Here is a 14,524-nt window from a genome sequence, read left to right on the forward strand (position 1 = left end):
ATTCATTAGACGTTTGTTACAACAATGCGGAGATGTATTTGGCATATTTTATTTTTCTATTAAAGAAGAAAAAGAAAAAAAAGGGAAACTAACCGCGGATTTCAGAGCGTTCCATCGGAGCACTCTACAGAAATGAACCATAAATCGACGAGAACCGAGCGACCGTTTTATTAATGCAAAACGTCGTGAAATTATTCGCGCCAAAATGAATTACACGTTGCGGAAGTAATGTAATGACCGATATAGAATATTCATAGCGCGAGAGCCTCCCGCGAAACTTTCTGAATTTAACCCCGGAATAGTCGTTGATGTTAAATAATCGTTTGTCGTTGTGACCCATCAACACATACACACGTACACACACAAACATAACTGCGGAAATGCTACATTATTATTGTTAAAAATTATGCATAAATCGCGAAATATTTGCTTATTCGATTACAATATTCGCGATAAAATATTATTAGAAATTAAGAAAAGCGGATTATCACTTTTTTATTAACTTTATATGCACATATATTATATACTAGTATTATATTAATACATAGTGACCAATGTAGGACGGCTCGTGGCAAGATAACGATATTAACTTAATTAGTATGTTAAACTAAAATATAATAATGTATGAATATTTTACACTACTTAATTAGATTTTACTCGATTAACGAGTTGCGTAAGCTCATCTCTATTTTAATGCAAATATATCTTCTCTCTCGGAAATAACACGCTGTGAATAAAGAAAAACAAACGACAAAACTAATCTTCAGTCTCGGCGGCATTCGAAAAGTTTGAAGTTTGACAATAAAAACAATCGTGCGATAGGTCGACACGTTTTATCAGTAATCGAAGACCGATATTCGTCGCGGAATAGCACACACGAAGCCAGGGCAGATGCCAGGCCGAAAAAATCGTTCAGCCACCAGAAAAACTTCGCCAAGGTCTCAGCGACAAGTCGGTCACCATCAGACGTGTGATCGTCATGTCGACCGCAGTTTGTGGCATGGTTTCCGGAACGAAATCGGTCAAAAGTCCATGTCATAAATGGAGTATTGACACGCGGGATACAGCATCTCGCAGTTTCCGTTCGTTTCGTATGCGTGATCATAAGTGTGGTCTTCCGATCGCTCGAATCTGCCGTCCATAGGTAATCTGCGGAACAGAATTGTTGTTGTGTAATAATCTTCTCTACATAATTCTCAGTGAGGATAAAGTGTCTGCCAAATTGCATTCGTTCCGTTAATTAATGCGTTAATTAGAGCTCTAAGAAAAATATTTCGCGAAAAGAGAATACAAGTGTGATATAATTGTATCATATAAAAAGAAATTTATATATTATATAAAAATATTTTTTATTTATTAAAATACAATTACACTTACGTGAAAATTGCATGAAGAAGTTCTTGAATGAAGGAGCCTGTACCTACTTGAGAAGGATCTCGTTGGCCCGCTTCGCAGAGTGCTCTCATCACGCAGGATCTACCGTCGAGGCCAATGCTGCCGATAAAGTTTAATTTGAAAACGTTCCTCGGCGTAAACTTTGACGACAGCTCGGCTTCTCCCGCGCGAAAACAATTATGCTTGAAATGATTCCGTTTCTAATTACAGCTAAAAATAATTGCGTCTTCGCGTAGCTATAGCACGCACCATGCGAACCGCGTATAATATTGTCCGAATTACATTTTACATACTTTTTTAATAAATTGTTATAGAGTAAATAAATTAAAGTCGCGTTTAATAACGATAAATTTATTGTGTTAAATCGACACTTTAAATTTTTTAGATCTAATCATAGCTATAGACAACGCGCGTATCAACTTCCGGGTTTCTGTATGAAACGCGGCGACCCGAGAGGATTTTTGATGTCTCAAACCGTTTCGGACAGTATTCTTGGCCACGTTACTTTTCGTCAGACCGAATGCATATTGAAAGATTGGCAAAACCGGTTGGAAAATGCGAAATAACACGACACTCACGATTGCAGAAAAGCCTCCATTTTCGGATATACGACGCTACGGCTTCTACGGTGAAGCAAATTCGATATCTTTGAGTCGACCTTACTCGGAAGTTCCCAGGCTAAGGCAGCTGTCAGTCCCACCACCAAATCACCGTCTCGACCGTACGCTCCGATAGTCAGACAATACACTAACTGGAAAATACACGGAACATTCACGCGCAAATTTAGTTTTCCATGTAAATTTCGCAGACTGCAAGAAGCACGAGAGAGCGGCGAGGCACTTTACTTTTCTACTTTATCCGTGTACCAAAATTTTAGAGGAAGAAAGAGGCAATAAAATCACGCTATGGAAAGTATACAAAACGTTTGCGAAATACTTGGCCAAATTTATACGGTAGCTTGATTCCTTTCTATGCGCGTAATATAATTTCATTTAAAATAATATTGCTCACTCTTTTTAACAATTGTCCTAAACTGTAGGTAGAAAAATACCTTCTCAGATATCAGATCTGGATTTTAGGAAATTTTATGAGTGTTTTAACATTAATATTATTTTGCAAAAGTTTTATACACATGAAGGTTCTATAAATTATGAGAGTGGAAAAAATTCTGGAATTTATAAAACATATTAATATTAAAGACATTCTGTTTGAGGCATTATTTAAATAAATTTACCTGAAAATTACTACCCTGCGGAAAAATCAAGTACCTCTTAGGTCGCGACAAGATTCTGGGCGCAATATCGATCTCCGTTGTGTTCTGATCCATGATTGTCGAACTGGTGCAGAGAATTAACCAATTCAAGCATCCGACAAGAAAAGGAAGCCGATAGTCTGACATATCCTTTATATGTCAGATCGTTAGCATTTCTTCGTATCATATGTACCCCATCTGCGACAAGTAAAATAATTTTACTTACAAAATTACAAAACGAAGTTAATAATCCAGTTTTATAAATTTATATCATATATATTGAAGAACAAATTCTCGAATAGATAGATTGAAATTTTTAAGTGTAATTAAAAGAATTAATAACAAAACTCACGGAACAGCACAGAACGAAATCACGTGATATAAGTAGACAAGATTCGATAAATCGTTTCGTCATCGATCAGCGGTTTGTCACGAGGTAGTCATCGTTACACTGACCGGCCGTGACCGGCAGTAGACGAGTGTAAAGATTCGGCAGAGTAATTTTCGCTAACGGTAATAACGATTATCGAGATTTTCTTCGCGTTGATTTAACGGGTCACGATCGATTATTTAATCAAACAAAACGAAGGTTTGTTTACATATGAGCGTTTATTTATTCTTACGTCGTTTAAACATCTCTTGAGATAAAACTAAGACATCATACTCATTATTATCGTAATTACGCAATACATTTTTCTATTTACAATTTACTCTTTATGAAAGAGAAAAAATTTATAATGAAGATAAAATAAATATCAACGAAAGAAACATGGATGGACAAAAAGTACTTATCAAATATGTATTATATGTGTAATTATTATAAGTTATCTTTGAATAAAATAAAATTACAGAATAGAATAAAATATATTCACCTCGTGATCAAAATAAAAATTGCTTCTATCTATTATTCTAATAATTTCTTCTTTTAAAAATTTCTTGAGATGTCTTGTAGGACTTTATTAAGTTTTGCAAAATAGATAGTCAACATTACTTCTTCTATGATTCAGAATCACATACATTGCAGATTCATTTGCGCATTGGGATATACGTTAATAAATAAATGTTTAGAATTCTTCTTTCAATTTTATCTATAAAAGTGTACATACTTTAACAAATAAAATTTGAATGTGACAATAAATCACGTACGAAGTATATTCTAACATTATTCGCTAACAAACTTACTAACTAACTTATAAACTAAATGAATAGCTCAATGTTAATAGTTTCCAGAGCAGTATCAGACTATCCAAACATATACTCGACCTTCTTGCTTTATATAATACTTGTACTGAAGATGATCGCTATCGAGAAGAATTTGAAGCAATATATTAATATTTTTAACTTAAGTTCGTTCTAAGATTATTAGATTTATTATTTGACAGCGACTGTCCAAAATATTTACATGCTAATATGAGATTTTTAAGTAAACTTGCTTAATTATTAAATTATTGTTATAGAATAAAATTATCCATCTAGCGGACAAATTTTCAACTTGCTTTTCAATTATAAAATTTCAAGGTGCCTTGTAATTTACTAATACTACATTTATGAAATGAATAATCAATATAACTTCTTGTAATGTAACTTCTGTATAATTTGAATCAAACATTTCTTACTGTTTCATTATAAGTCGTCAAACGAATGAATACTTAAAATTTTTCTTAGAATTTTATTATGAAAAAGTAGACACTTTATTGAATTAAAATTTCAGTTTTATATTTGAATAATATTATAAGAAGAGAGAAAAGAGAGAGAGAGAGAGAGAGAGAGAGAGAGAGAGAGACAGAGAGAGAGAAAGAGAGAAAGTGCTCGTTAGAAATTTTATTATTTAATTTAAAATTAAATAGGCTCGCATTAATAGGCTGTTTGTTAAATGATCAAGAAATGTTAGAGTAACATTTGAACTGAAAACATATTTTCTACTCGCTTTACATAAAATTTATATTGAAGATCCTTATCGAAAAGGTTCAAAGAACAAAATATTAAAAAGAGCTTAATGTTATTCTAAAATTATTAAAATTTGTTTTTCAACATGGATCATTATAAATATTTGAATATAAATGTAAGATTTTTAAAATATATTTTAATAATTATCAAATTATCGTTGAATAAAATAAAGTTAGAGAAATAGAATAAAATTATATCCACTCAGTGATTATAAAATTTTAAACCGCTTTTATTTTTTATAAAATTTTGAGAGATCTCTAGTAATGTACTACGTATATTTTTGCAAAGTAGATAGTCAGCGATTCTTCCTTTATGATTCATGACACACATCTTGCAGATCCACAATGAAAGACAAGAAAATCACGTTAACAAATAAATGTTCAGAATTCTTCTTCAATTTTATCCGCAAAAGTGTACGTACTTTAACAAATAAAATTTGAATGTGACAATAAATCACGTACGAAGTATATTCTAACATCATTTGTTAACAAACTTACTAACTAACTTATAAACTAAGTGTTTGAATCTCAACATGAGTTTTTAAAATATGCTTTAATAATTGTAAAGTTATAATTGAATAAAACAAAATTAGAAAAACAGAATAAAATTATATTCATCTAGTGATTAAAATTCCAAGTTGCCCTTATTTATTATAAGATTTCGAAAGGTCTTGTAATAATTTACTACATATATTTTTGCAAAATAGATAGTCACCGTTACTTCTTCTGTAATTCATGACCGCATGATATTACAGATACATATTTACTCTGATATACGTCAAACAAATGTTCAAACAAATTTTCAGAATTATTCTTACAATTTTATCTGTAAAAGTGTACATACTTTAACAAATAAAATTTGAATGTGATAATAAATCACGTACGAAGTAGATTCTAACATTATTTTCGCTAACAAACTTACAAACTTATAAACTAACAATAAGTGAATTGCTCAATGATAATAGTTTCCAGAGAAGTACCAGACTATCCGAACATGTATCCGACCTTCTTGCTTTATAAATACTTTATTTATAACACTTGAACTGAAGATGATCGCTATCAAGAAGACCTGAAGTAATATATTAATATTTTCAATTTAAGTCCGTTCTAGAGATTATTAGATTAAATTGCTTGACAGCGACAGTTCAAAATATTTAAATGCCAATATGAGATTTCTAAAATACTTTTGCTATTATTAAATTATTGCTGTAGAATAAAATTATACCCATCTAGCGACTAAATTCCAAATTTGGTTATTATTTTCAAAATTTCAAGATGCTTTGTAGTAATTTACTAATATTACATTAGCGAAACAAATTGTCATTGTAATTTCTTGCGTAATAAAACAAAAAAAGTCAGAGTACCTGAAAACATATTTTCTATTCGCTTTATATAAAATTTATATTGAAGATGATTACTATTGAAAACATTGACAAAAAATATATTTAAAAAAACTTAATTTTATTTTAAAATTATTAAAGTTAATTAGTTAGTTTAGTTTTCAACATAGCACATTTTTTATAAATATTTAAATATTATTAATAAATGTAAGATTTCTTAAATATATGTTAATAATTACCAAATTATTGTTGAATAAAATAAAATTATAGAAGTAGAATAAAATTATATCCGCTCAGTGAGAGATTTAAAGTTCAAATTGCTTTTATTTATAAAATTTTGAGAGGTTTTGTAGTAATTTACTATGTATATTTTTGCAAAATAGATAATCAACGTTACTTCTTCTGTGATTGATAATTCTTAATCACAGATAATTAATTACAGGTAATTAATTACTACCGCTTATCTTTAAACAATTACTTATTCTAATTAATATTAAAGCACTTATTCTAATTAATACTAATTATTACTAATTATTACTAATTAAACTAATAATTATCATTAACCTCACATAGTTGTCAGCACACTTGAAAGCACCGCGCAATGTTATTGCTCTGATATTGATGGTCTTTTATTAACAAATAAATGCTCAGAATACTTCCTTTAATTTTATCTGTTAAGTATATGTAAACTTTAACAAATAAAATTGAAAGTGACATTAAATCACGTACGAAGTACATTCTAACCATCTTTCGTTAATAATCTTACGAACTAAATTAACAAATTAAGTGAACCGCTCAATGAGATGTGTTTCCAGAGAAGTATCAGACTATCCGAACACAAATCCGACCTTCCTGCTTTATATAATACTTGTATTAAAGATGATCGCTATCGAGAAGATTTGAAGCAATGCATTAATATTTTTAACTTAAATTCGTTCTAAAGTTATTAAATTTAATTGTTTGACAGCGACTGTCCAAAATATTTAAATACTAATATGAGATTTTTAAATGAACTTTCGTAATTATTAAATTATTATTGTAGAATAAAATTATATCCATCTAGCGGCCAAATTCCAAACTTGCCTATCAGTTACAAAATTTCGAGATGCCTTGTAGTAATTTACTAATTTACAATTTTTGCAAAATAGATATCAATGTTACTTCTTCTGTGATTCATAATCAACATGTCTTGCGAATTCACTTAACGTTAACAAATAAATGTTTAAAATTCTTCTTACAATTTTTACTCGAATAAGTGCATATTTATTCAAATAAAATTTGTATGTAATAATAAATCATTCGTGAAATTTTAAACATTATTGTTAACTCTATCACGACAAGTCTTACTAACTAACTTATAAGTAAGTGAATCGCTAAATAATTTCCAGAGAAATATCAGACTATCCGAACACATATCCGACCTTTCTGCTTTATATAATACTTGTATTGTAAAGATGATCTATCGAGAAGATTTGAAGCAGTACATTAATATTTTTAATTTAAGTACGTTCTAAAATTATTAAATTTAATTGTTTGACAGCGACTGTCCAAAATATTTAAATGTTAATATGAAATTTTTAAATGAACTTTCGTAATTATTAAATTATTATTGTAGAATAAAATTATATCCATCTAGCGACCAAATTCCAACTTGCCTATCAGTTACAAAATTTCGAGATGCCTTGTAGTAATTTACTAATTTACAATTTTTGCAATATATATAGTTACTTCCTCTATAATACATATCGTCTTTTTTATTGCTTCATTTTAAAGTCATTAAACGTAAATGAATAAATAAGTATAGAATCTTTCTTAAAATCTTATTATAAAAAGTATACACTTTATCGAATTAAACTTGCAATTTTATCATTTGTAAAAAGTATCATACTACAAACATTTTTTGTTAGTAATCTTATTAGGTAATTTAAAATTGAATAAACCGCTTGATACAGAGATTGTTCCCAAAGAAATGTGAAACTATCCGAAAGCATATTCCCTTCATCATATTGTTACGTCCCTGGTTTAAGTCGCGGTCGAGTCTGTTTTGAAAAAGGAAGAAGATCTCGTTGTCAAGGAATTGTTGATAGCAGCAGCCGTCATTTGAGTCTGGGGCCAGCTGTTAAGCTGAGCGGGTGCGTTTACGAATCGTTATCGTGTTTCCTATTATTAACCGCTGTTGTGTGTGTTTTGTTTCTTCATTAAAGTTTCACATTGTTCTTAAAAGTGTTTAGTTATTTCACGCGACCCGCGAGTGCCCGATAACGTAGTACGCGCACTTCGATATATCTCAAAGTCCTCGCTCCGCGGACGCAACAGTATATATAAATGGTAAATTAAATACGATCTCTCTCGGGATATATCAGAATTTTATACTAATAATTGTAATTGAATTTTTAATCTGATAATATAAAAATCTCATTTGTAATGATTTTGTTTTTAATATTTTAAGAGATATTGAAGAAAAATAAGTTGTGAGAAATTTTTCATCAATCTCTAATATTAATAAAGAATTATTATTTATGTTTATAATAATATATTATATACATATATATACATATACATAGAGAATGCAGCAGAATTATCTTATCTGTTTGGAAATTGGTTGTATGATTCTGATCCATAACACAAATAAAATTCGCTCTCTCTCCCTTCTTTTCTTTAATAATAGAGTATAATAATAAATAATAATAAATTTAAAAAATATTAATTACAAGTAAATTACTTCACAAATATTAATTATAAGTAAATTACTTCATACGTGATGTTGTAAATTATATTACATGATAACTAAACCAAAATTACGTAAAACCAAGCATTTTTTGTTTTAATGCAAAAGTAACTATTAAGTAAGAGAGAATTTCAATAATTAATAAATACACTGTACACATACATATTTTTACACATACATATCCATTTAGCAGCCAAATTCCAAATTTGCTTACAAATTATAAAATTTCGAGATGTCTTGTACTTATTTACTAATATTACACTTACAAAATAAATAATCAATCATGATTTTGTAAGTAATACGTATTAAACATTTCTTATTTGTTCTATTATAAAGTTGTTAAATGAATAAATATTTAAAATTTTTCTTACAAAATTTTATTACGAAAAAATTGAATCTATCGAACTAAAATTTCAATTTTACATGTTAAAAATATTATAAGCAGTTTTCATTAATAATTTTACTAGCTAACTTGAATAGGCTGATAGATGTTTGTTAAATGATTTTCAGAGAAATATCAGAGTATCTGAAAACATATCTATCCACTTTATATAATTTTCCATTAAAGATGATCATTATCCAGAAGATTGAAAGAATTGTATATTATTATTTTTACCTTAATTTTATTCTAAAATTATTAAAGTTAGTTTTTCAACATGGAATATTAGAAGTATTACAGTTCATTCTTTAATGAAAAAGAGAAAAAAATTATAAAAATTTATAATAAAGGTAAAATAAATATTGACGAAGAAGTTTATGAAAGAGACATGAGTGGACAAGAAACATTTACCAAATATGTATAATTATTATATGTGTAATTATTATAAATTATCATTGAATAAAATAAAATTAGAGAATAGAATAAAATTATATCCACCTAGTGATTAAAATATCAAATTGCTTTTATCTATTATAAAATTTTGAGATATTTCATAGTACTTTACTAAGTCTATTTTTACAAAATAGATAGTCAATGTTACTTCTTCTGTGATTCATGATCAACAAATCTTGCGAGTTCACATAACGTTAACAAATAAATGTTTAAAATTTTTCTTACAATTTTATTCGAACAAGTGCATATTTATTCAAATGAAATTTGTATGATAATTGTATTGTGAATTTGTATAATAATAAATCATTCATGAAATATGTTTTAAATATTATTGTTAACAATGACAACAAATCTTACTAACTAACTTGTAAGTAAATGAATCTCTGAATAGTTTCCAGAGAAATATCGGACTATCCAAACACACATCCAACTTTCCTGCTTTATAAAATATTTGCACTCAAGATGATCGCTATTGAGAAAACTTGAAGCAATACATTAATATTCTTAATTTAAATTTATTCTAAGAAAATTAGATTTAATAGTTTAACAGCGGTTATCCAAAATATTAAAATATCAATATAAGATTTTGAAATGTACTTTAGTAATTATTAAATTATTGTTGTAGAATAAAATTATATCCATCTAATGGCCATATTCTCAACTTGCATATTAACTATAAAATTTTAAGACCTTGTAGTAATTTATTAATATTACTTTTACTGCTCCATTATAAAGTCGTTAACATTAACGAATTTAAAATCTTTCTCAGAACTTTATTACAAAAAGTAGACACGAATTAAAATTATCGAATTAAAATTGTATTCTTATTATATGTGAAGATTATATGTAAATATTTTAAGCATTATTCCGCGCATTTAATAATCTTATTAGCTAACTTAAAAATGAGCTCTATTCGATGTTTGTTAAATCATTCCTAGAGAAGTGTGTGTGTGTGTGTGTGTGTGTCAGAGTATCCGAAAAAAATACACCCTATCTTCCCGTTTTATATAAAACTTACATTGAAGACATCATTATCTAGAATACTAGAAGCACAATATATTAATGCTTTTAATTTAATTTTTTTTAATATTAAAATTTATTTTTTAACATCGGGTATCATAAGTGTTTGAATCTCAACATGAGTTTTTAAAATATGCTTTAATAATTGTTCTAATTGAATAAAATAAAATTAGAAAAACAGAATAAAATTATATTCATCTAGTGATTAAAATTCTAAATTGCCCTTATTTATTATAAGATTTTGAAAGGTCTTGTAATAAATTACTACATATATTTTTGCAAAATAGATAGTCACCGTTACTTCTGTAATTCATGACCGCATAATATTACAGATATATATTTACTCTGATATACGTCAAACAAATGTTCAAACAAATTTTCAGAATTATTCTTACAATTTTATCTGTAAAAGTGTACATACTTTAACAAATAAAATTTGAATGTGATAATAAATCACGTACGAAGTAGATTCTAACATTATTTTCGCTAACAAACTTACAAACTTATAAACTAACAATAAGTGAATTGCTCAATGATAATAGTTTCCAGAGAAGTACCAGACTATCCGAACATGTATCCGACCTTCTTGCTTTATAAATACTTTATTTATAACACTTGAACTGAAGATGATCGCTATCAAGAAGACCTGAAGTAATATATTAATATTTTCAATTTAAGTCCGTTCTAGAGATTATTAGATTAAATTGCTTGACAGCGACAGTTCAAAATATTTAAATGCCAATATGAGATTTCTAAAATACTTTTGCTATTATTAAATTATTGCTGTAGAATAAAATTATACCCATCTAGCGACTAAATTCCAAATTTGGTTATTATTTTCAAAATTTCAAGATGCTTTGTAGTAATTTACTAATATTACATTAGCGAAACAAATTGTCATTGTAATTTCTTGCGTAATAAAACAAAAAAAGTCAGAGTACCTGAAAACATATTTTCTATTCGCTTTATATAAAATTTATATTGAAGATGATTACTATTGAAAACATTGACAAAAAATATATTTAAAAAAACTTAATTTTATTTTAAAATTATTAAAGTTAATTAGTTAGTTTAGTTTTCAACATAGCACATTTTTTATAAATATTTAAATATTATTAATAAATGTAAGATTTCTTAAATATATGTTAATAATTACCAAATTATTGTTGAATAAAATAAAATTATAGAAGTAGAATAAAATTATATCCGCTCAGTGAGAGATTTAAAGTTCAAATTGCTTTTATTTATAAAATTTTGAGAGGTTTTGTAGTAATTTACTATGTATATTTTTGCAAAATAGATAATCAACGTTACTTCTTCTGTGATTGATAATTCTTAATCACAGATAATTAATTACAGGTAATTAATTACTACCGCTTATCTTTAAACAATTACTTATTCTAATTAATACTAATTATTACTAATTATTACTAATTAAACTAATAATTATCATTAACCTCACATAGTTGTCAGCACACTTGGAACACACCGCGCTATGTTATTTCTCTGATATTGATTGTCTTTTATTAACAAATAAATGCTCAGAATACTTCCTTTAATTTTATCTGTTAAGTATATGTAAACTTTAACAAATAAAATTGCAAGTGACATTAAATCACGTACGAAGTACATTCTAACCATCTTTCGTTAATAATCTTACGAACTAAATTAAGTGAACCGCTCAATGAGATGTGTTTCCAGAGAAGTATCAGACTATCCGAACACAAATCCGACCTTCCTGCTTTATATAATACTTGTATTAAAGATGATCGCTATCGAGAAGATTTGAAGCAATGCATTAATATTTTTAACTTAAATTCGTTCTAAAGTTATTAAATTTAATTGTTTGACAGCGACTGTCCAAAATATTTAAATACTAATATGAGATTTTTAAATGAACTTTCGTAATTATTAAATTATTATTGTAGAATAAAATTATATCCATCTAGCGGCCAAATTCCAAACTTGCCTATCAGTTACAAAATTTCGAGATGCCTTGTAGTAATTTACTAATTTACAATTTTTGCAAAATAGATATCAATGTTACTTCTTCTGTGATTCATAATCAACATGTCTTGCGAATTCACTTAACGTTAACAAATAAATGTTTAAAATTCTTCTTACAATTTTTACTCGAATAAGTGCATATTTATTCAAATAAAATTTGTATGTAATAATAAATCATTCGTGAAATTTTAAACATTATTGTTAACTCTATCACGACAAGTCTTACTAACTAACTTATAAGTAAGTGAATCGCTAAATAATTTCCAGAGAAATATCAGACTATCCGAACACATATCCGACCTTTCTGCTTTATATAATACTTGTATTGTAAAGATGATCTATCGAGAAGATTTGAAGCAGTACATTAATATTTTTAATTTAAGTACGTTCTAAAATTATTAAATTTAATTGTTTGACACCGACTGTCCAAAATATTTAAATGTTAATATGAAATTTTTAAATGAACTTTCGTAATTATTAAATTATTATTGTAGAATAAAATTATATCCATCTAGCGACCAAATTCCAACTTGCCTATCAGTTACAAAATTTCGAGATGCCTTGTAGTAATTTACTAATTTACAATTTTTGCAATATATATAGTTACTTCCTCTATAATACATATCGTCTTTTTTATTGCTTCATTTTAAAGTCATTAAACGTAAATGAATAAATAAGTATAGAATCTTTCTTAAAATCTTATTATAAAAAGTATACACTTTATCGAATTAAACTTGCAATTTTATCATTTGTAAAAAGTATCATACTACAAACATTTTTTGTTAGTAATCTTATTAGGTAATTTAAAATTGAATAAACCGCTTGATACAGAGATTGTTCCCAAAGAAATGTGAAACTATCCGAAAGCATATTCCCTTCATCATATTGTTACGTCCCTGGTTTAAGACGCGGTCGAGTCTGTTTTGAAAAAGGAAGAAGATCTCGTTGTCAAGGAATTGTTGATAGCAGCAGCCGTCATTTGAGTCTGGGGCCAGCTGTTAAGCTGAGCGGGTGCGTTTACGAATCGTTATCGTGTTTTCTATTATTAACCGCTGTTGTGTGTGTTTTGTGTTCTTCATTAAAGTTTCACATTGTTCTTAAAAGTGTTTAGTTATTTCACGCGACCCGCGAGTGCCCGATAGCGTAGTACGCGCACTTCGATATATCTCAAAGTCCTCGCCCCGCGGACGCAACAGTATATATAAATGATAAATTAAATACGATCTCTTTCGAGATATATCAAAATGTGTTATACTAATAATTGTAATTGAATTTTTAATCTGATAATATAAAAATCTCATTTGTAATGTTTTTGTTTTTAATATTTTAAGAGATATTGAGGAAAATTCAGTTGTGAGAAATTTTTCATCAATATCTAATAATAATGAAAAATTATTATTTATGTTTATAATAATATATTATATACATATATACATATACATAGAGAATACAGCAGAATCATCTTATCTGTTTATGTTTGGAAATTGATTGTATGATTCTGATCCATATAACACTAATACATAACAATAATTCTCTTTCTCTCTCTTCTTTTCTTTAATAATATAATAATAAATAATAATAAATTTAAAAAAATATTAATTGCAAATAAATTATTTTACACGTGAGATTGTAAATTACATTACATGATAACAAAAATTATGTGAAAAACAAGCATTTTTTGTTTTGATGCAAAAGCAACTATTAAGCAAGAGAGAATTTCAATAATTAATAAATACACTATACACGTACATATTTTATATAATTAATAATTTAGCGAAAATTTCAAAGTTGCATCTCGACTCATGTATGTTTACTGTAGTTGATAGTTGCTCGAGTATTTCGCATATCGTTAAGAACTTTTACTCTGAAGTAAAATGTGAAGCCACGCAGTGTGAGTGTGTGTAAATCCCCGTACGAATACAAGTCCACAAATTGTATCCGCAATTAAGAAAGTGGACGGAAAGTCGATAATTACATTCTACGTTCTTCTAAAGTTCTCGAAGA

At 27.7% G+C, this 14,524-nt stretch overlaps 2 protein-coding genes across 3 annotated transcripts in view; one reads left to right on the forward strand and one right to left on the reverse strand.

The window, feature by feature from the left end:
• Positions 1-14,524, forward strand: part of LOC145973901 (uncharacterized) — a 163,597-nt gene that overhangs the window by 58,840 nt on the left and 90,233 nt on the right. The gene's annotated exons all lie outside the window — the stretch shown is intronic.
• Positions 471-3,062, reverse strand: LOC145973176 (uncharacterized). Its single transcript, XM_083102414.1, has 5 exons — positions 3,000-3,062; positions 2,630-2,797; positions 1,974-2,146; positions 1,378-1,494; positions 471-1,149 (listed from the first exon to the last, which is right to left on the reverse strand). Exons 1-5 carry the CDS (start codon positions 3,060-3,062, stop codon positions 1,023-1,025), a joined length of 648 nt encoding a protein of 215 aa, XP_082958540.1. The 3' UTR covers positions 471-1,022.

Source organism: Camponotus vicinus, unplaced genomic scaffold (assembly GCF_025532165.1).
Source record: "Camponotus vicinus isolate PSW18456_S1 unplaced genomic scaffold, iyCamVici1.0 SCAF_6, whole genome shotgun sequence".
NCBI classification, from domain to species: Eukaryota; Metazoa; Arthropoda; class Insecta; order Hymenoptera; family Formicidae; genus Camponotus; species Camponotus vicinus.

Bases quoted from the DNA above. Each gene is read 5' to 3' on its own strand.
- LOC145973176 (XM_083102414.1), bottom strand. From the start codon at position 3,062: ATGACGAAACGATTTATCGAATCTTGTCTACTTATATCACGTGATTTC. The intron at 2,798-2,999 runs GTGAGTTTTGTT...TGACATATAAAG, and splicing joins ATTTCGTTCTGTGCTGTTCC to GATATGTCAGACTATCGGCT. The intron at 1,495-1,973 runs GTGAGTGTCGTG...CTTTATCGGCAG, and splicing joins ATGGAGGCTTTTCTGCAATC to CATTGGCCTCGACGGTAGAT.